At 41.0% G+C, this 24,097-nt stretch overlaps 1 protein-coding gene across 1 annotated transcript in view; it reads right to left on the reverse strand.

Moving 5' to 3' along the window:
• The window catches only part of nrip2 (nuclear receptor interacting protein 2), a 32,359-nt gene extending 11,118 nt beyond the window's left edge, over positions 1-21,241 (reverse strand). The window contains exons 1-2 of the mRNA XM_026919935.3: positions 20,605-21,241; positions 648-1,016 (exon numbers count right to left, since the gene is read on the reverse strand). Of these exons, the coding sequence (XP_026775736.1) occupies positions 648-1,016; positions 20,605-20,760 (525 nt within the window). The 5' untranslated portion in view covers positions 20,761-21,241. The remainder of the gene's footprint in view (positions 1-647; positions 1,017-20,604) is intronic.
• Between the last annotated feature and the right edge of the window lie 2,856 nt (positions 21,242-24,097).

The following is a 24,097-nucleotide window of genomic DNA, read 5'->3' on the forward strand; positions in this document are numbered from 1 at the left end:
TTATTGTCATGGTCCTTCAGCATGGTTCTGGATGCTGTTGTGCTGGAGTCAACTCTTGGTTGATTAGTAGAGGCAGAGGAAATGAGCAGCTCTGTGCTCGCTCTCAGCCCTTGAGCTTAGCCGGCTTTAATTGAGCCTCTATTTTTATGGCAGTATTGATACTGAACCACTCAGGTGATGGGGGTTTGCTTTTTGGATGTGTCTATTTCTTATTAAGATGAGTTCTGTGATGAAGGGAATAAAGTTTTCCTCTTCAAGAAGTATTTATTCTTTATCTAACCACTATCCATTTTGAAAAGAAGTTCGTTTTTAAAAGATAGCCCTGGCACAAGCCTCTTTAATGACAGCATTGATGAATTTATCATCTGTGCTTGCGAGTTTCTAATCAGACACTTAGTATTTGAGAACAATTGTTCCCGTGCTCTAGCGTATTGCACTCAGGCCCATTAGTTTTGTTGCTGACACACTTAAAGTATGAAAAGATTACATATTTTTATGAGTCAGTAACTGGAAATTGATGAGTCATAATAAACAGGGGCTTGAGTGAGGTTGTGTCATTATGAGTGTGTTCTCTGTCTGCAAGAGAACAAGAAACAATCTGAAGAGACTTGGTGTTAGTTTCACTAAAAAGCCTGTAAGCTTCATACCTTACACTGCACCTGCAAAGCCGAGAGGGTGGGCACTCTCTCGCTCTCCTCTGGTCCTTCGTCTCCTCTGTCCTTCCCTGCCTCCATCCATTTCTCTTTGTGCTCTGCCTTTCCAACAGCATCACTATCATCACCACGTTCATCCTCCTCGTCCTCCTCGTCAGATCTCAGACTTCTCTCGCTCTCCTCCGGTGACTCTCTTTCCTCAGTGGAGTCATCTATGGTGCTTTCGCTCTTCTCCTCTGCCTCAGCACCTTCCTTGCTGTCAGCGAGAGGAGAGCGGACGTGGGACAGGGTGTCCCGTGCCTCCCCGCACAGCCGAGAGATATTACCCTCTAGGAGGCGCCGCTGCACAATGCTGTGAGGTTGCTGTAAAAGGGAAATGGGAAAGACAGAAGAGGAAGTGATGTCAGAGACAGCTGAACTGTTACAAGGTGCATGTTACAATTGAGCCAATTAATCAAGTCAATTCAAGTGGCTTTATTGTCATTTCAACCATATGCAGCTAGTTAGTACACATTGAAACGAAACAACGTTCCTCCAGGACCATGGTGCTACATAAAACAACACAGAACTACAAGAGACTACACATTTTTTACATAAAGTGCACAGTGCAAACAGCACAAGACGGTACAGTGACTACCAAAACAGGACAACAGGCACAGTAAGAGACAGCGCGGTGCCGACTAGTACACGGTTCTAGTAAGAAGGTGAATCAGATATGAGTGTAGTGCAAAAGAGTAACAATATAATAAGTTGCTGTAAATGTAAACATAACATACTATGACATAGTATTCAGCAGATAAGCTTACACTATATAAAGACATAGCAGTTATTGGGGTAGAGAGTATCAGTAGTGACAAAAAATTATATACAATATTTTATAAATGCTGTAGAAGCAAAAATGCAGGTAGTACATATGCACATTTCTGCACATTTTATTGCTGTCAGATGACCTGTATGTCTTTTTTGCACTCATACCTGTGTACACACACATGCTATCAGGTACGGCCTCAAGAAACTCGACTGATTTATTATTTGAGTCAGACTGATTTATTCAGGGCTCTGTGCAGGACACTCGAGTTCTTCCACTCCAACCTTCACACACCATGTCTTCATGGAGCTCGCTTTGTGCACAGGGGCATTGTCATGCTGGAGCAGGTTTGAGTCTCTTAGTTGCAGTGAAGGGAAACTGTACAGCTACAGCATACAAAGACATTCTATACAATTGTGTGCTTCTAACTTTGTGGTAACATATGGGTGTGATGGTCAGGGGTACACATACTTTTGGCCATATAGGGTATGTGTATATATATACATATATATATATATATATATATATATATATATATACTGTAGTTTATTGTTTAAAGTACACCAGCCATATGGTGAGTGTGGTGCTGTCATGCCTTCAGAACATCAATAGCACAGAGTGATGCAGTGAAAAGCATTTTTCTGATCTCAGGGAAATGGTCTGCATGTGTCACCCTTCACCAGCTACAGGGTTTGTGTTTTATCAGCAGCAGAGTGAAGTGGGAGAGACAGGGCACTCCTCTTTCAGCCAAGCTACATGGGAGAACAAAAGTCCACTTCATCTCCACTTTCTAGCGCAGCCCTAGATTAAAACAATCTCTGCAGTAGTTGTGTAGGACACTTGTTCAGATTGAAATGTACAGTTTGTCATTAGAGGTGAGCACTGTGCTGTTATCAGTGGCGCAGGAACCTCTAAGGCCATGTTCACTTTCTATCTGCGGGATTCTCGTTTATAAATCACAAATGGGAAAAGAAAATTTTGTGACTTTTTTTTTATCTGACCCTGTGCTTCTCCAGATTTGGTCTTCTGGTTGTAGGGAAGCTGAGCACACTGCTCTCTTCCATATACACGAGCTAACAGCTGTATTTATAATGACTGTATATGTGGACATCATGGTGCCATTTACTCCTGTTGTGTGGTTTTGAAGCATGAATTTAAAGTCACCATCTTTAACTGAGTTTGTGCAGTAGGTCAAAATTGGAGCCAGAGTTCGCTCAGTAGAACGCTATCTCAAAGAGGTAAATATGACATTCTCCTACATATTTTCCTGTTGTCAGGAAAAGATTTTAGAGCTTTGACTCATGACTGATTGAGCTACCATTTGCTAGCTAGCTGACGTTAACTAAGCCATCATGTTAAGTAATGCAAGTATAAGTAGGTAATGTTAGATACTGACTGAAAATATAAACAGCAGTCAACATTTACACTAAGCACAACCTATTTTTTGAGTAAAAAATCTCTCCATGATGTTCATCGAGCTCTGACACCTGCAGTAAGTTACACATCTGAATGGAGAAGTGCTCTTAATGCTCCACTCGTTCCGTCCGTGGAGTCTAACCTTACCAGGCTACTGCCAGTGTTCACTAAGGTCGTACAGTCAACACTAAACGGTTATGAGATCAAGCTGGTGTTACTTGTCTTGGTTCATACCATCACTTTGTTCATTCATGTTGGTTTGCTAGTTATAATATCAGTACAGAGAGCTAGCTTAGACATCAAAATGAGCAACGTACTGGAAAATCTGCACAGAACTCCTCACTGAGGGTCTGTTAGAGCAGTTTACAGCAGAACAAGACATGGCTTTGCTACGGAACTGTCAAGAGCTGCAAGTGTGTTGGACAGCGTGTGTGTGCGTTCACAGTGCGCATGCACTGCGTCATGTCCAAAACTGTCAATCACCTCATCAACCACGCCCTTACCGACCCTCCCGCTTCAGATATCCCTTTGCTCTGGTGTTCTGAACTTTTTGTGTACTGACTCCAGCTTGTGTTACCTGACTACATCTTTGGATTTGGATTTTGGACTTGGCATCAATGAATATATTTTGACCCGGAACAGTTTGCCATCTCTGTTTTTGTGAATTGTGTATTTTATATCATACATATATCACAGAAAGAAAAGAACTTTGATCAATAAAGTTATCAACAACTCCATCATCACATATGCAGAACACAGGGTTTGCACAGGGTTGGGTATTAACAGTATTAGAATATAAAACTTCATATATATTATATATTCATAACTTCACAGAATATAAAAGTTCAGTATCGCTATTTAGTCCACAGTACGTTTAAAAAAGGCAGCAAAATAAAAGGTCTCTTTTTACTTGATTTTGAGAAGGATATTTTTTCTTAGTTCAAAGCCTTATGCACTGTAATGTAATGAGCATCTACTGTGTCATCTGTGTAATTCAACTTTTCATACTTTGGATGCAAATTGAATTGTTTTAAATGTGATTAGAACTAGGCTAGATCAGTCAGAAGTGGGCCACTAATGGTGAAGTAAAAAGAAAGCTTGTTTAAACAGATTGAGTCATTTGCTATTTTTGAAGTTTCCAATTTATTCACATTAATTCCTGACTATTCAGTGTCAAGTGATTACCATAATCACCATCCAGAAGCATAACATGGAGAAAACTAGTGCAGTGTCGAACAGTGTCGATATGTCAATGTGGGTCAGTGTGAGTCAGTATGGGACAATATGGAGCAGTATGGGTCAGTGTGAGTCAGTGTGGGTCAGTGTGGGTCAGTATGGGTCAGTGTGAGTCAGTGTGGGTCAGTGTGGGACAGTATGAATCAGTACGAGTCAGTGTGGGTCATTATGGGTCAGTATGAGTCAGTATGGGTCAGTGTGGGTCAGTATGGGTCAGTATGGGTCAGTATGGGTCAGTATGAATCAGTATGAGTCAGTACGGGTCAGTATGGGTCAGTGTGGGTCAGTATAAGTCAGTGTGGGTCAGTATGAGTCAGTATGAGTCAGTCTGGGTCAGTATGGGTCAGTCTGGGTCAGTATGAATCAGTATGAGTCAGTATGAGTCAGTGTGGGTCAGTATGAATCAGTACGAGTCAGTATGAATCAGTACGAGTCAGTATGGGTCAGTATGAGTCAGTAAGGGTCAGTATGGGACAATATGGGTCAGTATAAGTCAGTGTGAGCCAGTATGGGTCAGTATGAATCAGTATGAGTCAGTATGAGTCAGTATGGGTCAGTATGGGTCAGTACGAGTCAGTATGGGTCAGTATGGGTCAGTATGGGTCAGTACGAGTCAGTATGGGTCAGTAAGGGTCAGTAAGGGTCAGTATGGGACAATATGGGTCAGTGTGGGTCAGTATGAGCCAGTATGTGTCAGTACGAGTCAGTATGGGTCAGTATAAGTCAGTATGGGTCAGTATGAATCAGTATGGGTCAGTATGGGTCAGTATGAGTCAGTATGGGTCAGTAAGGGTCAGTATGAGTCAGTATTGGTCAGTATGAATCAGTATGGGTCAGTAAGGGTCAGTGTGGGTCAGTAAGGGTTAGTACGGGACAATATGGGTCAGTATGAGTCAGTATGAGCCAGTATGGGTCAGTGTGGGTCAGTGTGGGTCAGTATGAGTCAGTGTGGGTCAGTATAGGTCAGTATGAGTCAGTATGAGTCAGTGTGGGTCAGTATGGGTCAGTGTGGGTCAGTATGGGTCAGTATGAGTCAGTATGGATCAGTGTGGGTCAGTACGGGTCAGTATGAGTCAGTGTGGGTCAGTATAGGTCAGTATGGGTCAGTATGAGTCAGTATGAGTCAGTGTGGGTCAGTATGAGCCAGTATGGGTCAGTGTGGGTCAGTGTGGGTCAGTAAGAGTCAGTGTGGGTCAGTGTGGGTCAGTATGGGTCAGTATGAGTCAGTGTGGGTCAGTGTGGGTTAGTATGGGTCAGTATGAGTCAGTACGGGTCAGTATGAGTCAGTACGGGTCAGTATGGGTCAGTATGAGTCAGTATGAGTCAGTGTGGGTCAGTATGGGTCAGTATGAGTCAGTGTGGGTCAGTGTGGGTCAGTGTGGGTCATTATGGGTCAGTGTGGGTCAGTGTGGGTCATTATGGGTCAGTATGAGTCAGTATGAGTCAGTATGGGTCAGTATGAGTCAGTATGAGTCAGTGTGGGTCAGTATGAATCAGTACGAGTCAGTATGGGTCAGTGTGGGTCAGTGTGGGTCATTATGGGTCAGTATGAGTCAGTATGGGTCAGTGTGGGTCAGTGTGGGTCATTATGGGTCAGTATGAGTCAGTATGGGTCAGTGTGGGTCAGTATGGGTCAGTGTGGGTCATTATGGGTCAGTATGAGTCAGTGTGGGTCAGTGTGGGTCAGTATGGGTCAGTGTGGGTCAGTATGGGTCAGTATGAGTCAGTATGGGTCAGTGTGGGTCAGTATGGGTCAGTGTGGGTCAGTGTGGGTCAGTATGAGTCAGTATGGGTCAGTGTGGGTCAGTGTGGGTCAGTATGGGTCAGTGTGGGTCATTATGGGTCAGTATGAGTCAGTATGAGTCAGTATGGGTCAGTGTGGGTCAGTATGGGTCAGTGTGGGTCAGTATGGGTCAGTATGGGTCAGTATGGGTCAGTGTGGGTCAGTATGGGTCAGTATGGGTCAGTACGAGTCAGTATGGGTCAGTAAGGGTCAGTAAGGGTCAGTATGGGACAATATGGGTCAGTGTGGGTCAGTATGAGCCAGTATGTGTCAGTACGAGTCAGTATGGGTCAGTATAAGTCAGTATGGGTCAGTATGAATCAGTATGGGTCAGTGTGGGTCAGTGTGGGTCATTATGGGTCAGTATGAGTCAGTATGGGTCAGTGTGGGTCAGTATGGGTCAGTGTGGGTCAGTATGAGTCAGTATGAGTCAGTATGGGTCAGTGTGGGTCAGTATGGGTCAGTATGAGTCAGTATGAGTCAGTATGGGTCAGTGTGGGTCAGTATGGGTCAGTATGGGTCAGTGTGGGTCAGTGTGGGTCAGTATGGGTCAGTGTGGGTCATTATGGGTCAGTATGAGTCAGTATGGGTCAGTATGGGTCAGTGTGGGTCAGTATGGGTCAGTGTGGGTCAGTGTGGGTCAGTGTGGGTCAGTGTGGGTCAGTATGGGTCTTTTCGGGATGTATTGAATGAATCACTTTTTTTATTGTAACAGAATATATTACTGAAAACTGTTTTTATGGTACCAAGCAGCATATTATCGACTTCTGATGGCATATAGTACATCAACAACCTGAACCAGTTCCTCAACCAATACAATTATCCTCACCTTCTACTCTTGCACAATACAAAAATTCTTATCAGTGGCATCACTGCCTGTTTTTTTGTGAACACAAAGCTCAGACAGTAGTGAAGTTTGCCCAGATTATGACTGGCAGCAAATTCCTCTCCATCCCAGACATTTTCTACAAATTCTGTTCGACTAAAGCAGACAGACGTATTAAGGACTGCAGTCATCCTGGCTACTCTCTCTTTGCAGTTGTACCATCTTCTAAGCATGCACTAAAAGACATAAGACTTACAGACATATTTATCCCACAAGCTATATGGCCACTGGACCAGTCAGAACTCATTTTTTAACCAACATACGTTTGCACCATGCCCTTTAGCTCTACTCTGGCTTATCTGTGACGCATATGTGTACAAAAATGTCCGTGTTTGTGTATATGCACATAATTTGTGGATATATGGATACATCTTTCTACATTTTAATATGTTTTTCTATAATACCTGTTGCTGTGAAGATTCGTTACATTTTTATGTGTAGATTTAATAATAAAATAACAGAACAAACAGTATGTAATGTTTAAAGGTTCTATCAAATGTTGAAATAGTCATTTTAACAGGAATAGTCAGCGAAATTAATGACTTAAACTAGAGCTTTGGTACAAAAATACTGAAATAAACGGAATATTATTTCTGGAATATAATTTTCTCTCAGTGATGTATAGTATACACAGCATGTTTATATACATAACAATGAAATGATTAATAATATAAAATAATATGGAGTGTTATGCATGGTCTTTATAATAACTTTATAATGGCTAAACACAATACAGTATCACGTAAAGGATGTGGAATATAATTGTTTGGTTGGTGGTGACAGGTGCAGGCCAAGAAAAGTCTGCTCTTCATCAAGCTGCTCTATCTGCTTCCTAAAAGCACACCAGCACCACTCTCACCATGTGCCTGATGTAACTGAAACAATAAAGACAGGATTTTATATATATATAGCTCGGGTTTCTGTCCGTGTGGAGTTTCTGCATGTTCTCCTAGGGTTTCTGTGGGTTTTCTCAGGGCTTTCCACTTTTCACCTCCCAAAAACATGCATGTAAGCAGACCAACAAGTCTAAATTGTAACTAAGTATGAATGTGTGTGTTGTTTGTTCTATCTACAGTGTGTTCTCGCCTTGCACACACCACAACCCTGACCAGGATAAAGCACTGAAGATTGTGGTGTACTCTAATGACTGTAACATGACATAATGTCTCAGCATTTCAGTGAAAACACTATACCGGAATGTACTATATAGCACTGCTATATTTAGTTCATTCTATGATTAGATGAAAGAAAATGACTAACATAGATATTTAGTTTTCACCACTGTAAGGGTTGAGGGATGAGTCGAATAATAAAACCTCTCACACCATATAGCACTAAGCACAAGCACCTGATTCCTTTTTTAAAATCTTCAGTTAGATTTTTCGCTAAAGGCCATTTACACCATCAATCAGCATTAGACTGCCTCTGTCACACCAAACCACATGAGACACGTTCCAAATCCGGGAAGTCAGACACAAGTGCATTACAGAAATCTAATTTGCCCTCTGTTGTAACAAACCGACCTTCAAAAGCATCATGACATGCAGCCTCATGCAGGCAGGACTGTGTCAGAGATATTAACCACATATACCTGCTGTAATATTGTGTTCTGAAGACACAGTTAAAACAAACAGTTCTAGGTAAAAAAAAAAAAAAAAGGTGTGTTATTCCCTCATTATTTCACTTACAGGAAAGAAGATAAGAGGTTTATAGTTGATTAAGTGTGGTATTTGCATTTGAAATCTGTTGCTGTTAACTCTCAATATGAAGTCCAAAGAGCTGTCACTGCCAGTGGTACAAGCCATCATGAAGCTGAAAATTCAAAACAAATCCTTCAGAGAGAAAGTGAAAACATTAGTTGTGGCCAAATCAACTATTTGGTACATTCTTAAAAAGAAAGAAGGTACTGTTGAGCTCAGGAACACCAAAAGGCCCAGAAGACCACGGAAAACAACTGAGGTGGATGAAAGAAGAATTCATTCCCTGGTGAAAGAAGGAAAAACCCTTCACAACAGTCGGCCAGGTGAAGAACACCTTCCAGGAGGTAGGTGTATCTGTGTCAAATTCAATAATCAAAAGAAGCCTTCACCAGAGTAAATACAGAGGTTTTACCACAAGATGTACACCATTAGTAAACCTCAAAAACAGGAAGACCAGATTAGAGTTTGCCAAAAACATCTTTAAAAAAAAAGTCTGTACAATTCTGGAACAACATCCTCTGTACAGATACAGTACAGAGAGATACAGAGATAAAGATACAGAGACAAAGATCAACATATAGCAGAATGATGGGAAGAGAAGAGTATGGAGAAGGAAAGGAACTGCGCATGATCTGAAGCGTACCACCTCATGTTATGGCGTGGGCGTGTGACTGCCAGTGGAACGGTTTCTCTTGTATTTATTGAGGTCTGAAGTGTATGTGGCTGTATTATCTGCTCACATTCAGCCAAATGCTTCAAAACTCATTAGACAGCACTTCACAGTGCAGATGCACAGTGACCTGAAGCTTACTTCAAAACCAATCCAAGACTTTTTTAAGGCAAAGAAGTGGAATGTTCTATAATGGACTATATAAAGTCAATCACCTGAGCTGAGTCCAACTGAGCTGCATTTCACTTGCTGAAGGAAAAACTGAAGATGAAACTCCCCGAGAACAAGCAGGAAGTGAAAACAGCTGCAGTAAAGACCTGGCAGATCATCACCAGAGAAGAAACCCAGCATCTGCTGATGTCTATGGGCTCCAGACTTCAGGCAGTCATTGACCGCAAAGGATTTACAACCATGTATTAAAAATGACAATTTTCATTTATGATTTATCTGCACTTTGAAAACAAACTGTAAATGAAGATCTCAAAGTTAAAAATGTGTCAGCGCTGTACTTTAAATATGCACTGGAGAGCAAATTGGTGCGCTTTATACTGACTTTACAGTACACTTCAGAATTTTGAACAATGCTCATAAAAGTGTGGATTGCTTACTATGCTGTGTTAAAAATAAAAGCGAGGGCATTTATAGCCTTTTTGAGCCAGAGAGAGAGAGAGAGAGAGAGAGAGAGAGAGAGAGAGAGAGGTGGTGGATGGAGACTGGCAAAACTGATTGCCATACCATTATTTGCACTTTAAACAATGGTGTTGCTCTGTATTATTGTAGGCTTTTTTTTTTTTTTTTTTTTTTTGAAAAGCTCAGCGTTTTAAAATCCCTGTCATTTCTACCCATAAAAACAACAACAAAAAAATGTGCAAGGAGAACAGAATAGAGAGGGAGAAACGAATAAGGGCTCTCTAACTCCTGTGGTGCTTTAGAGTCAAGGTGTTTGATCTCATGCACTGCCATCCACCTTATATTATATATCCTGCAGCGAGCTCCTGATGGAAGCTGAGTGCATGTTAGTGCATGCTAGTCTTTTTTAGTATCACTGTGAACACAAACCTTGGCTTAGTACATTTACATTTGCATTTATTCATTTGGCAGATGCTTTTATCCAAAGTGATTTACAGAAAGAGGTGTGGAAGAATACACAAAGCATCTCGCTATTAAGTGAAGTGCAGAAAATTACCAGAAACAAGTGCAAGGCAGTTTTAGGATGAACAACGAGAACCACGATTATACACACACACACACACATACACACACACACACACTCAGAGACCCACATCTAAATACAAGGGTGGGGCTCAATGATAGTGCTAATGTATGCTCAACATTTCAAACCAGTTTATCCAACCTCTTTAACCTGGTCAGCGGATCTGAAGCCTATCCCGGGAACACTGGGTGTGAGGTGGGAATACACCCTGGATGAGACATCAATCCATCTCAGGACACCACACACACACACACATTCACACCTACAGGTAATTTACCTTAGCTAGTGCATCTACTGGATTTTTTTGTGATTTGAGAGGAAACCAGAGAACGCAGAGGAAACCCATGCAGACACAGGGACAACATGTACACAACTGCACAGAGAGTAACCCAAGGCTGATCGAACCCGGGATCTGTGAGGTGGCAACGCTACCCACAACACAACACAACACACACGAGCTTTCAGGCCTCCTTAAAGCTACTGAAAAATTTAACGTAACAGTCAAACCTCCAATTCTCCAACAAGTTCCTGAGAGAAGTTGCTTCACATATCATCATTAATAATGCATATAATAATACTATAAAGCGCATTAAACAGTAATAAATGAAACAAAGTCAGTATTTAATGTGACAACCCTTTGCTTTTAAAAATAAAACAGTGTCTCAGGTGCAGTGTGTGCAGTTTTATAAGGAAATGAGCTGGAAGTGTTACTGAGCATCTTGCAGAAGCAGCCACAGTTCTTCTGGAGACTTTGACTGTCGACTCGCTTCTTATTTCTGCAGCGAAACCCAGCAGCCTTCATTATGTTTTTATCTGAAAAGTGTCTCTTATGGAATCTGCTGCTTTCTTTACTGACATACAAACATTTTTCTGTAACATTTCATTTTGTGCTGGAAAACTAATGTTTGGAATCAATAATGTAGAAGTCAGAAAAGAAAAATCCACAGTACAAATTTTGTACTAAAAAGGGGGGTCCCAAGACTTATGCACAGCACTGTATGTGTGTGTATATATATGAAGGTGCGCATTGTAACTTGAACGAACTTCTTCCTACTAAGTTCTGATTTCTAAAACTAGATTTATTTCTCAAAATTTAGTCTAACTACAGCAAGAACTGCTATAGTGAAACTCTCTTGAATATAATGAAATTGATGTAGTATTTCCAATTATACAATTAAAATAAACTAAATATAAGATTATTAAACCTATTTATTTATTTATTTATTTATTTATTTTACCAATTTCAAGCTTTAAATGATTCTATTGGAAGCTCAGTTTGCTAACTTTAAGTATTTATTTCTAGAAAGAAGCAAAATTATCTGCCAATAGCTTTAAGCTTGAAATTAAATTACATTAAAATGCCTAGAAATAGGTTTAATAATCTTATATTTGGTTTATTGTCATGTTATAAATAGAAATACTAGATAATTATGACAATACTGAAGATATTTTCACTTGCTAAGATGTCATGTTTATAATAGCACCTGTTGAAACAGCACTACTGAGTTCACTTTTGGGGATTAAATCTCACTTTCAGGCCAGTTTTTTTTTTTTTTTTACATGTTTGTGCTTAGATTAATTAAGGCCCTTATGATTGATGCATAAATGTATCATTCCTTGTTAAACAGGAACAGGAAATGTGCTGATGTCGGAGCCAAATGGACAGCGAGCAGCAGCGCTAATGTCAGGAAAAGTAATCTCTGTCCTGATCAATCTAAATAAATGCAGATGAACTCCTGAGGCAGGGAAGATAACTCCTGGCCTGTGGAAGATAAAGCAGTGCTGTAGTAAAGGCCCACATCGTAGAAGACGAAAGACTAGAACAGGCAATGTCGTTTCACACGGCGGATCTGGGATCAAATTCACAAAAGCATTTTAGGACATGCTTACAAATTAGGTACTGAGACAAATGCTTCTGTGTGACCTACAGGACTGCAGTAGCTAATATTAGCTGAAATGTGTATATATGTGTTTGTGTGTGTGTGTGTGTTCTAACTAACCTGCAGACTAAAAGCTAATTATGAGACTACAACTGACTCATCTCGCTCTCTCATCCCGAGCCATGTGACCTTGCTAATGCCTTCTCTCCCCTCCTGATCTCCCCAGCACAGTGGCAGACTTCCGGTGACACACAGCACGCTAAACCAGCTGCTCTCTCCCTCTCGCTGTTATGTCTTCATCCGTCTCTATTTTGTTGCTCCTTCAATATTTCGGTCCTTCTCTCTGCTTCTCTCTGCTTCTCTCTGCTTCCCCATGTGACAGTTAAACGATGCACTTCTTAGCATGATGCTATTCGAAGTGTGCAGTTAGACAAAGTTTGTGTATTTCTCGTTATAGTTCAACATTTTAGTATTTTGGAATTATTTATTTGGTCTTTTATTTGGAATTATCATATTTGGAAGCACATCTATAAAGTGTAGAAGAAATGTGGCTGATTGAAAGCGTACGGTGTCGTCTGTGAAACGTAGTGGAAGTGGTGGTATATTTTCACCTTATTATGCTTATTAATAACATTTTTACACTTTTAGCTCATATCGGTAATTTTGTCCTTAATCCAAAGTGCTTCAGCCAAAAGCAAAATCACAATATCAATCCATTTCAACTGTCCAAACACTAATTACGATATTTTCTCTGCGTGATTTTTCTTGTTCAGGTGTGTCAGCACTTTGTCTCTCCTGAGCTCAGGGAATTGTGCTGAGAGAGCAAGAGACAAAAAAAAAAATCTACATACACTACAAAATATTATCTCAGCAAGGATAAATATCTAGAAAATGGGCAAATTTATGTAATATTTCTTACTATGAGATGATTAGAAATCAAATAGAAGATTATCCTGTTACTCAGTGTTTCTTTCTAGAAAGATCTGCTTAAAGTTAGAAAACAGCACAAGACTTTTTCATTATTATTAATAATCTTAGATTTGGTTTATTGTAGTCTTATAATAGGAAATACTAGATACATTTGACTACATTCAAGATATTTTCACTTGATGTTTTTTTTTTTTTTTTTTGAAGACGAACATTGAGGCATTCTTTTTCCCCACTTTGTAGCTTGAACGCATGGAGGGTTTTGGACTTCTGAGACACAGCAAAAAATGGCATCTTATCAATTGAAAATATCTCGAATATGGTCAAATGTATCTAGTATCTATTTCCAATTATAAGATTAAAATAAAACAAATACAAGTTATTATTAACTTATTTCTAGACATCTGTTACTCATTTCAAGCTTTTAAATGTTCTTACTTTATTGCCAGATAATTTTGCTTTTTAGAAATAAATGCTCAAAATTTGCAAAATAATCTGAATAAGAAAATTTAGAGCTTGAAATTAGTAACAAATGTCTAGAAATTGGTTTAATACGCTTATATTTGGTTAATTTCAACCTTATAATAGGAAATACCAGAAAAATGTGTCTATATTTAACATATTTCCACTTGTCTTTTTTTTTTTTTTTGCAGTGTCCTCACTCTCTCCCTGATTCACACAAGATGAGGAGATCTGCTCTCACTCCTGCAGCTGTAGCTCCTGACGCCAGATCTAAATGATGCTTATTATTACTCGTCTGACACCTGCACTAGGACACATGTTCAATTACGCTACAGCATGCTCAGTTTCTCTCTCTCTCTCTCTCTCTCTCTCATTCTAACCTCCTCTCTCTCTCTCTCTCTCTCTCTCTCTCTCTCAGTTCAGTTCAGCAGTGGTTTATTGGCATGAATGTTATAAATCACACTGTTGCCAAAGCGAATAGTGCTGGGGGACTAAACTAAAAGTTATGCAAATAATACATATATATCTGCATTTAAACATTACAAACATAATCAACAACAACAAAAAAACATAATAAGCAAACAACAACAGCAGCAACAACAGGTGAGTGTGTGAACATGGTGTGTGTATTGAGTGTGTGTGCAGGACACTCAGTGTCTCGCTGTCCCTCAGGCTCTCACATTCTGACACACACTTTGCAACAAAGGCTGCAGTGTTTCCTTCTTCTAGAATGATTTTTGATTTTTCTTCTTCTGTTAAATTGCAGAAATTTGGGATTTGGTGCGTGATTTTTTTCGGTGATTTTTTTCCAGGTTCTCCTGTGTACCAGGTTCTCCTGTGTTCCAGGTTCTCCCGTGTTCCAGGTTCTCCCGTATTCCAGGTTCTTCCATGTTCCAGGTTCTCCTGTGTTCCAGGTTCTCCAGTGTTCTTGGTTCTCCTGTGTTCCAGGTTCTCCCGTATTCCAGGTTCTCCTGTGTTCCAGGTTCTCCCGTATTCCAGGTTCTTCCATGTTCCAGGTTCTCCTGTTTTCCTGGTTCTCCTGTGTCAGCCCTTCTCCACGGCAAGACTGTGTTCACTCAGCCTGTACCTGGTCAGGATGTGTCTCTGCTTTATATCTCTGATGGTGAAGAGACACTCTGCCAGTTCATACTCTCTGTTTAGGGCCGACAGCAGTGTAATCTGGACTGGGTTTGGGTCTGACTGTCCCAGTGCTCCAGATACGCTCTTCTCATCTGCTCAGTAATTTGACTGACTCTGATTAGACTTTGGTGAGCAGAGCTGGTCTGAGACTGCTGTGTGTTAGCGGATAGTGTGTTAGGGGTTAGTGTGTTATTGAGTCTCAGGACCAGCTGACAGAGGGGACTGGTTTTAGCTCTTGGGTTTTCGTTACTTGATTTAAGATGTTTCCAGAATTTCAGAGCTCTTTTTTTTGTACAGGTATAATCAGTGGGAATCGGCCTAATTCTGCCCTGCATGCATTGGTTGGTGTTTTTCTTTGAACTTTTAGGAGATTTCTACAGAATTCTGCATGCAGGGACTCTGTGGGATGTTTATCCCATCTCGTGTAGTCGTGTGTACTGAGTGGAGCCCAAACCTCACATCCGTACAGCGCAATAGGCGCAACGACGCTGTCAAAGATTTTACACCAGATTCAAATTGGGATGTTTATTTTGTAGAATTTATTCTTGATTGCATAAAGAGCTCTTCGTGCTTTTTCTCTTAGTGCGTTCACTCCCAGATCAAAGCTTCCTGAAGCACCGAGTTTCAGCCCGAGGTAGTCGTAGTGTAGCGAGTGCTCTAGGGCCGTGTTTCCTAGAGTGAACTGGTGTCTGTTTTCCTGAAGTCTGGCTTTCTTTTGGAAGATGACAGTTTGGGTTTTGGCCAGGTTGACTGTCAGGGCCCGGTTCTGACGGTACTGCTCCAGCAGGTCCAGGTGCTGCTGTAAGCCTTGTTCAGTAGGAGACAGCAGCAGCAGGTCGTCTGCGTAGAGCAGGAATTTGACTTCGGTATTGTTTAGGGTGAGTCCAGGGGCTGCAGATTGTTCCAGTAACACCGCTAACTCACTGATATAAATATTGAACAGAGTTGGACTCGAGCTGCAGCCCGTCTCACCCCGCGCCCCTGAGTGACGTATTCTGTCCTTTTGTAGCCGAGTTTTATGCTGCATTTATTGTTCAGATAGATAGACTTGATAATGTCGTAGACTTTACCCCCTACACCACTTTTTAAAACTTGATAGAATAATCCCGTGTGTCAAATGCTTTTTTACAGTCTATAAAACCTGCAGATATTTTGGCTTTGTTTTTCTGGTGAGCGTGCTGTTTGATTAGAGTGTGTAGGGTGTAAATGTGGTCAGTAGTGCGATGATTTGGTAAAAAGCCGATCTGACTCTTACTCAGGACACTGTGTTCGGTGAGGAAGGTCTGGATCCGGGTGTTGATGATACAGCAGAAAACCTTCCCCAGATTACTGCTCACACAGACGCCCCGGTAGCTGTTGGGGTCTAATTCTCTCTTATAAATCAGGGATATCAGCCCCCGGTTCCAGATGTCAGGAAAACAGCCAGCTTGGAGAAGCAGGTTGAACAGTTTTAATAACTCTCTCTGCATTTCAGCAGTGCTGTACTTTTTCTTTCAGGTTCCTGAGGGCCTCAGCCAATTTGGTAGTCGAGTGGCTTCTGATTATTTTTATGATTGTTTCTAATTTTTCTAGTTTATTTCGGTTCATTTTTGATCTTTTGTTAGATTATGTGGGGAGATTTTTTCCATGAATATCTGTAGTGTCACTTTCTGAACCTGTCCTCACAGTAGTACATTCCCCTGAGCTTGAAAATGGCAGGTTTCTGTGTGGAGATTGTGGAAAAAGTCATCGGTGTAGTATGGGGACTCTGCAGGTGGAGTATAAACTGCACAGATAAATAGGCTTCTGTCATTATTCACTACACCCTGTTTAAGCTGAAGCCAAATATGTGTCAGCTCTTTCTTTACAATTGAAAGATAGAGTGTAAGATCATCTTTATACCAAACGAAGACCCCCCCAAAGTCTCTGCCATGTTTTATATTCCCTCTTTTGAAGGATGGTAGAAGGATTTCTCTGTAGCCTGAGGGACAGAGGGTTTCCGCGTCTGAACGGCACCATGTTTCCAGCAGTATGATGATGTCATGTTTTGCATTTTTTAGGAACTCTGCATTTGAGCTTTTGGTTCTTAAAACTGATGAACATAAACCCTGAAAATTCCAGGAACTCATAGAAAGTGACTTCATTGTAAAATTAGTTAGTGATAGTAGAGGTGAAAGAGAGGAATTTGTATAGTTAAGATACAGAAAGTCTATGATTCTGTTTGGAACATCACAAGCATATGAATATTTTAGTACAATTAAACATATTTACAGAGGATTTGATTTGTATTAAAAATATTAATATGAAAGCACAGCTAAAGGACACATAGGCCTACTGTTGTAATATTTCATATTCTTTTTTGTTTGGTTCAAGCGTTTACGTAAGTATTTTGCAAATTAATTGTAGTAGTTGTCGAACCTCTCCAGTTTCTGTGGAGTCTGGGTGTGTTTTACCTCGAACTACATCAGCGTACGTGAGATGCTGTAGAGGTAAAAGAGGTGGAGCTTCACTGTACGGTGACCTCCGCCGCAGGGCATTGCTGAGGATGGGATCCTGTCCCTGTGCACATCTGGACTCGGTCCTTGCAGCTGTGCTTTGCTAGGATGGGATTTGTTGGACTGGGATTTGTTGAGCATGGCTCTGCTGTGCTGAACATGGTGTGTGTTGTCCCAAGACTTGTGTCCCTTCTGTCTAGGTGGCTGGTGGGGTGTGTGGTAGTTGGTAGGTGGTCTTTGGCCTTGAGGTTCTGTAGATTCTGGTTGTTTGGGTTTCTCCTGAGTGCAGCATCCTTTAGATTTTTGGCAAAGATTCTGATGCCCTCTTGGTGTAGGTGTACATGGTCAAATAGATGCGTATCTGTTAGGGTTGGGTGCTGTGGGGATGTTGGAGTTGTCTCACACAGATGTTGTGACTCTTTGGTGATTATTTTCATTGATTTTTTTTAATGAGATTCCAGGAGTAATCTCTTCTGGGCAAAACCGTTGAAATGGTTATACTGGCTTTTGGGAAAACCATATGAGCTTTTTCAGCCATCTTCTTCACACAGTCTGCTACTCTGTCTCCTTTGGGGTGTATGTCATTTGTGCCAGTGTGAATCATTATGTTTTGAGGGTCTTGTAGTTTGGACTGGCAGAGTAGCTCGAGTGCACTGTCTGTGGTGGGACACCAGACCTTTGCAACTCTATGTGTGGGGAAAAGCTTTCAGGGATTTAAATATTTGCCACTGGAATCTATAAGAACTGCAGTCTTTGGGTGTTGTGGATGGTTGGTGGGCTGGACTGTGGGCTGATTGGTCAGGATGGTGGCTAACTGGCTGGTCAGTGTGGTGGTTTGCTGACTAGTTGGTTGGGTGGTTTGCTATCTGGTTGGTTTGTTGGGTGAATAACTGGCTGAGGGTAGGCTGGAGACTAGTGGTGGTGGTTTGGGTGTTCTTACTGGTTGTTAGAATAGGTGTGATTTGATTCGCCCCATCACAGGATCACTGCACATATCTCTGAGCACCAGGCCAGTGATTCCAGAGAGAAGGATTGAGAGATTGAAAGCCATGTAGAGATTTAAAGTTTGAGAGTGTGAGTGCAGTGCCTCGGGGATAGACAGCAGAACAACAAATCTGCCCGTTACATAACGGGGAGCTGCTTCACGTGACTCACTGTGTTAATGGAAGCAGAACAGAGTGCATCTGAAGCCTGTGTGCATGGAACACATCAGTACTCATACCTTACCTGCTTCGTGAGCAATCCACATCATCATTTATCCTCAGTGTGTGTGTGTGTGTCTGATGCGAGTCTGGAAGTAACTGGTTATGACAAACAGCATAGGCTGTATTGGTTTAATGTTATTATTATTATTATTATTATTATTTGAACTGCCACTAATGGGCCTATGCACCTTAACCTATTAAACTGACCTGGAAAAATACCAGGATTAACATAAGGACAGATCATAAACGGTAATACGTGTATGGAACTACAGAGATGGTGGTGTGTGTTTGTGTGTGTGATTCTCTCCTTTTGAATCAGAAAGAAGCAGCAGCTAGCTTGCTTTAAAAGAGGGAAAGCTTCAGCTCTTCCCTGCTGTGCTGATATAAATACACACTGCAATCACACGCTCACACACACACACACACACACACACACACACACTCACACACAATGCCCTGACAGCTCATTCTGCTAGACGCACACATTCACTTGTTATGGAGGTTTCTTGGATTGTGTTTCTGGGTGTTTGCCATCTAATCAAAACTGCGATAAAAGATCACAGCAGTAATTATTTTACTGCAACAGAAAGGCCCAACACACACACACACACACAGAGACAGACAGAGAGAGAGACAGAGAGAGAGACAGAGAGAGAGAGAGAGAGAGAGAGAGAGAGAGACGGAGAGAGAGATATGTTATAAGGAGGATACGAACAAGGAGTACTTTTCAGTTGTGTAGTAATTAAAAGCCTGAAAGCCATAACTACTGACTAATGCCAAATTTGACTTTTAATTCAATACAATTTTATTCGTATAGCGCTAATGAGCGAGCCAGAGGCGAAGGTGGTGAGGAAAAACTCCCTGAGACGACATGAGGAAGAAACCTTGAGAGGACCCAGACTCAAAAGGGAACCCATCCTCATCTGGGTGACACCGGATAGTGCGATTATAAATCATTCCCTTCTATAACTGTGTACTTACATGGACAAATAGTGCAGTTGTGTAACCAGGAAATTCATTACAGTTTTAACATGAAGTCTGTTGTGTTGAAGTTATCAAACTGTTCACTGATGGAGACTTGAGTGGAAAACTGTTCATGGAAGTCACATGAAAGTGGGAAGTCGGAGATCAGAACTACAGCGTTTTTTACCTCCAGGAGTTCAAGGTACAAGTTGGGGAAAAACCATGGAGTCCTCCATGTTTGTCTTTTGAGAGCAACAAGCTAACAGCTAACTGTGATGAGTGATGTATATTTTCCTCCTCAAAACAGTGAACTGTAGAGTCAGTGTTACAGATTTAACAGGTGAAAATGTCTGTATGTTGATGGAAATAAAGCTAATACTTGTATATACAGTATAACTCACTTAAAAGTAAGAAGTGCTGCTGTGTTTACTGTTCGTGCTGTGAGCGGCCATGTTAATATGACATCACTTGCTGAACTCGGAGTTGACGAGACCGTTCCTGAGTTCAGAACAGTATGATCAAACGTGAAGCCTATGCTAACAGTGCCTCCACATACGAACACATTATGGTATAAACTCACTGTCTACAAGCTTCCAAACCTACAGTGAACACTAAAGCCTTAAACATTCAAAAATCAGAAGCATTGTGGGATTGAATGTAATGTTAGCAGATAATTAGCGTTCTCTTCCCCTGCGTTTGCTGCCATTATATGAACACAAGCTGACAATACACACACAAGTTCTGTTGGGCCGTGTGGAGCACGCTTTGTAGGACATGCTACAGGATTGCTGACGTAAAAATGAATGAGAGTTAACATCAAACTGACTAACTAATATTTTGTAAATCACCTTAAAGTTATTTTAAACTTTTCTTTCTAATACTTGGGAGAGAATGTAGGGGACAGAATATCATTTCTATAATGCACTTGGTTGTGTTGCATGTGTGTGTGTGTGTGTGTGTGTGTGTGTGTGTGTGTGTGTGTGTGAGATCTATAGTCTACAGTATAATCTAGTGTGCTAGATGTATGTAAGTCATTTGGGTCATCACATTTCTCAGTCAGACTCAAAATGAGATTTTGTGCTCTTCTTTCTATAATTACTCAGCACACGCCTCCCTCCCATGTAACCATAACCAAGTCACTTGTGTGAAATTGCTGCTTTGAAATGATGGACAGCAAAAGGCACTCACCAAGTCTTTGGACGTCCCCAGCCTCTTGAGGCCATCCAGAGGCAGGAGGTCAGCCGAGTCCTTGTGCATGAACTGCGTGGCCTGCTTCAGTCTCCTCTGCTGGTGCATGATGGCTTTATCCCTCAGCTCTACCTCACGTTTCTTAGACTCACTCATGGTACTTCTTGACCCAACAGTTCTTTTGTTCCCCAAAACTCTGCCTCTCTCTGCCTCTGCCTCGGGCTCCTCTCACACAGCACTGTGGCTCACAAACCCGCAACGGTGTGACCCTGAAGCTTAGCAAGGTTTGCACACACTCTCATTCAGACACAGAACAGAGATACGAATAGAGAACAGACGCTCTTTTTCCTTACTAAAAAACGATCCCTGCATTTGGTGGGTTTCTAAAAGAAAAATGACATTTTATGAATAGTCTCCAGATGCTCAGTCTTCTTTACTGTTTTGTAAAGAAAAAAAAAAGATGCCCCTGATGAAGTAGATCCACCCTCGTTGCCTGCTGGTCAGCTGTGTGTGGTGGTAGGTGAGTTCGTGCTGTATGGTGTTCAGGCTGAGCATCAAGTCTCTCTTCTCTCTCTCTGAGAAGCTCACTGTCCTTGTAGCACCGCAGAGCTGTGCATCCTCCTCCCTCCCTCCTTCCCTCTCTCTCTCTCTCTCTCTCTCTCTCTCAGCCACCTCTCATTCTGTCTACCTCCCCCAACCTCTCCCGTGTCCTACTCTCATGTTCATTCTCAGCAACCCCCTCTGTCTCATACTATACGTCCCCTTTATCTCTCTCCAGCACTCTCAACATGACTCCTTTCTATAGGACTCATTCATTTTGTTCTGAATGCTGAACACTTGCTGAGAGAATTCATGCACTTGACTCATGTCCTCTCTCTCTCTCACTCTCTCTCTCTCTCTCACACACACACACACACACACACACACACACAAAACCTTTGCATCAGGATGACCTACTGATGTTCGTGAAAGGGTCATGTGGCCTGTGGGGAAGCTGTACAGAAGAACGTACACACAGAACCACTACAGTCTGAACATTCAGTCTGAGCTCAAATACGGAGTTTATTAGCAAAGAAGCCGATGCAGCGGGACGAGGATGACGTTCCCTGGCTAAACACATTAATTGTTCATGGCCTGCACAAACGTCAGAGATCCATAAGAGACACGCATCTTATTCACTTTATTCTCCAACAACAATAACAGCATCATACTGCGAATAATGATATCTGAGCAAGTGAAAGAATCTTGAATAAAGGATTATTATATAACAAATATAAGACCATTAATTTTATTTCTAGATATACAGTATTTACTTAAGCTTAAATGGCCTTGTTCTATTGGCAAATAATTTTGCTTCCTTCTAGAAACAAGCACTTGAAATAAACAAAATTATCTGCCAAGAAGAGAAAAGTTCATGCTTGACCTGAGGAAAAAAAATCTAGAAATAAGTGTAATAATCTTATATTTGGTTGATTGCAATTGTATAATAGGAAATACTAGAAAAAATTTCACTTTCTGTCATTTTTGTTGCAGTGCACGTCAACAGACTCAGTAAATATTCTATGTCCCTGAAGTGAATTTAATTCAGTGTCTAATTTCAAAACATACACTGAAATGTGAATGTGATGAAATCTGCCTTTTCATTTGTTAGTAGTTGATTTATTTATTTATTTTTTTTACTAATTTGTAATTATAGCTTGACTGGATGTCGCATCACAGCTACACTCAATACATATTTTATGTTCTGAATGATTTTAGAATGAAGATATAGCGCCACAGAGTGGCCATATAACACACTGAGGAGAAAACATCTGCGGAGTATTGCCTAAGTATTATACTACAGGTACATTAAACTAATTTAGCTACGATAGTTGAAGCAGAAGTTTCATGGTTCGGCTTGTGACCTTACCTTCAGCGAAATATGAAGTGATGCACCTTAAAACTGGACCAGAACGATTTCACTTTTGTTTTTTTTGAATGATTGCTAGATCTGTGTTTGGCCAACAAACAGAAATGTGACAGCTGAATTGTCAGGGAGCATGTCTGCTTATGATGTTGAACAAAATCCACGTCAAAATGTACAGTAAGCTCCCTGAATTTACAGCGTATGAAGTACTGAGGATATTAAGATGGATACTGGAGTTAGCACGACTAATGAAACATGTTTATTCTTAATTCATCCACACTGTACACTTACTGCTCTCTACTTAGCCATGGATGGTTTAGTTCTGAAAATGATCTTAAAACACACATACACATCTCACTTATTATGAATACTGGCAATATTTACGTGGCATGCCTGTGGTTCATCCTGGTGACTGATGTGTGTATAACCTGTGAGTGCATTTAAGGGACGGAAATTACACTGACTTTGATCTTTTATCTGTTACTTTACATTTAAAGACTTCCAGGTTGACAAATGTTGGAAAAATGATTTGTCACGGCGCAATCTGGCGTGATGAGTCACCGTATCAGTGATTAATCAGTGATGAAGGTACTATATCCAAAAGTCCAGCCTCAAAGAAGAGACCCAGACCGTCGGTCACAGCTGAGCACAATCACAGCTCTTTAATGAGTGAACTGAAGTAAACTGTGAGGGAGCAACACTTTATCAGGTCCCTTTACCCTGCATTGTGCTGCTGATTAGATGCTCAACCAGGCTTTTCAGTGTACGCTTTTTGTGTGAGGGCGTGACGGGACGTGACCTCTCTGGCAGACAGAAGAACATGACCACAGACTAGGATGAAGAGGACAGCAGGTGTTCAATCTTCACAATGTTAAAGGACCAAAACAAACAGAAATAGCTTTGGATATAAAAATGTTCCCTGAAAAAACAACAACCAAAAATGGCAGCTATTGGAATTCCAGATTTCTACAGTAATCTCAGTGTTATTTTAGGATGGAACTCTGTTTGCTGATTCACTGAATCAAACTTTTTGTTACTAAAAAAACATTTGAAATTCACTAAACCAAAAGCCCCAAATCTGCCGTATCCGTTTCATCACCAGAGCAGCCCATCTAACCAACACATCCTCACCCTAAACAATCAGCTCCCACAACACTGTGTCCCATTTTCATCCATGAAGCTGTGCAAATGAAGAACGTGAAATAAATGTTAGGTTTGTTGCCTACAACGGCCTTTAAAAAAGACTGTTGTTCAAGAATGGTCTTCTCAGTGGAGTTAACAGTGTGATGTTTGTGTGTATGTGTGTGTGTGTGTGTGTTTTCAGACAAAATAAAACACAATTCAACCAAATAACAGTGTAGACACCTACTGTTTCTGCATGGTTTATTGACCTTTTTAAGGCATCTGTGAGAATATCCAACAGTATACACAGTACTGTGCAAAAGTCTTAGGCACATGAAAAGAAATGCTGCAGAGCAAAGATGCCTTCAGAAATAATGAAATTAAATGTTTCTACATTAAAAAAAATACTATAAAGAGCAGTAAACAGTAATAAATGAAACAAAGTCAATATTTAATGTGACGATC

The sequence above is a fragment of the Pangasianodon hypophthalmus genome, chromosome 9 (assembly GCF_027358585.1).
Source record: "Pangasianodon hypophthalmus isolate fPanHyp1 chromosome 9, fPanHyp1.pri, whole genome shotgun sequence".
Taxonomy (NCBI): domain Eukaryota; kingdom Metazoa; phylum Chordata; class Actinopteri; order Siluriformes; family Pangasiidae; genus Pangasianodon; species Pangasianodon hypophthalmus.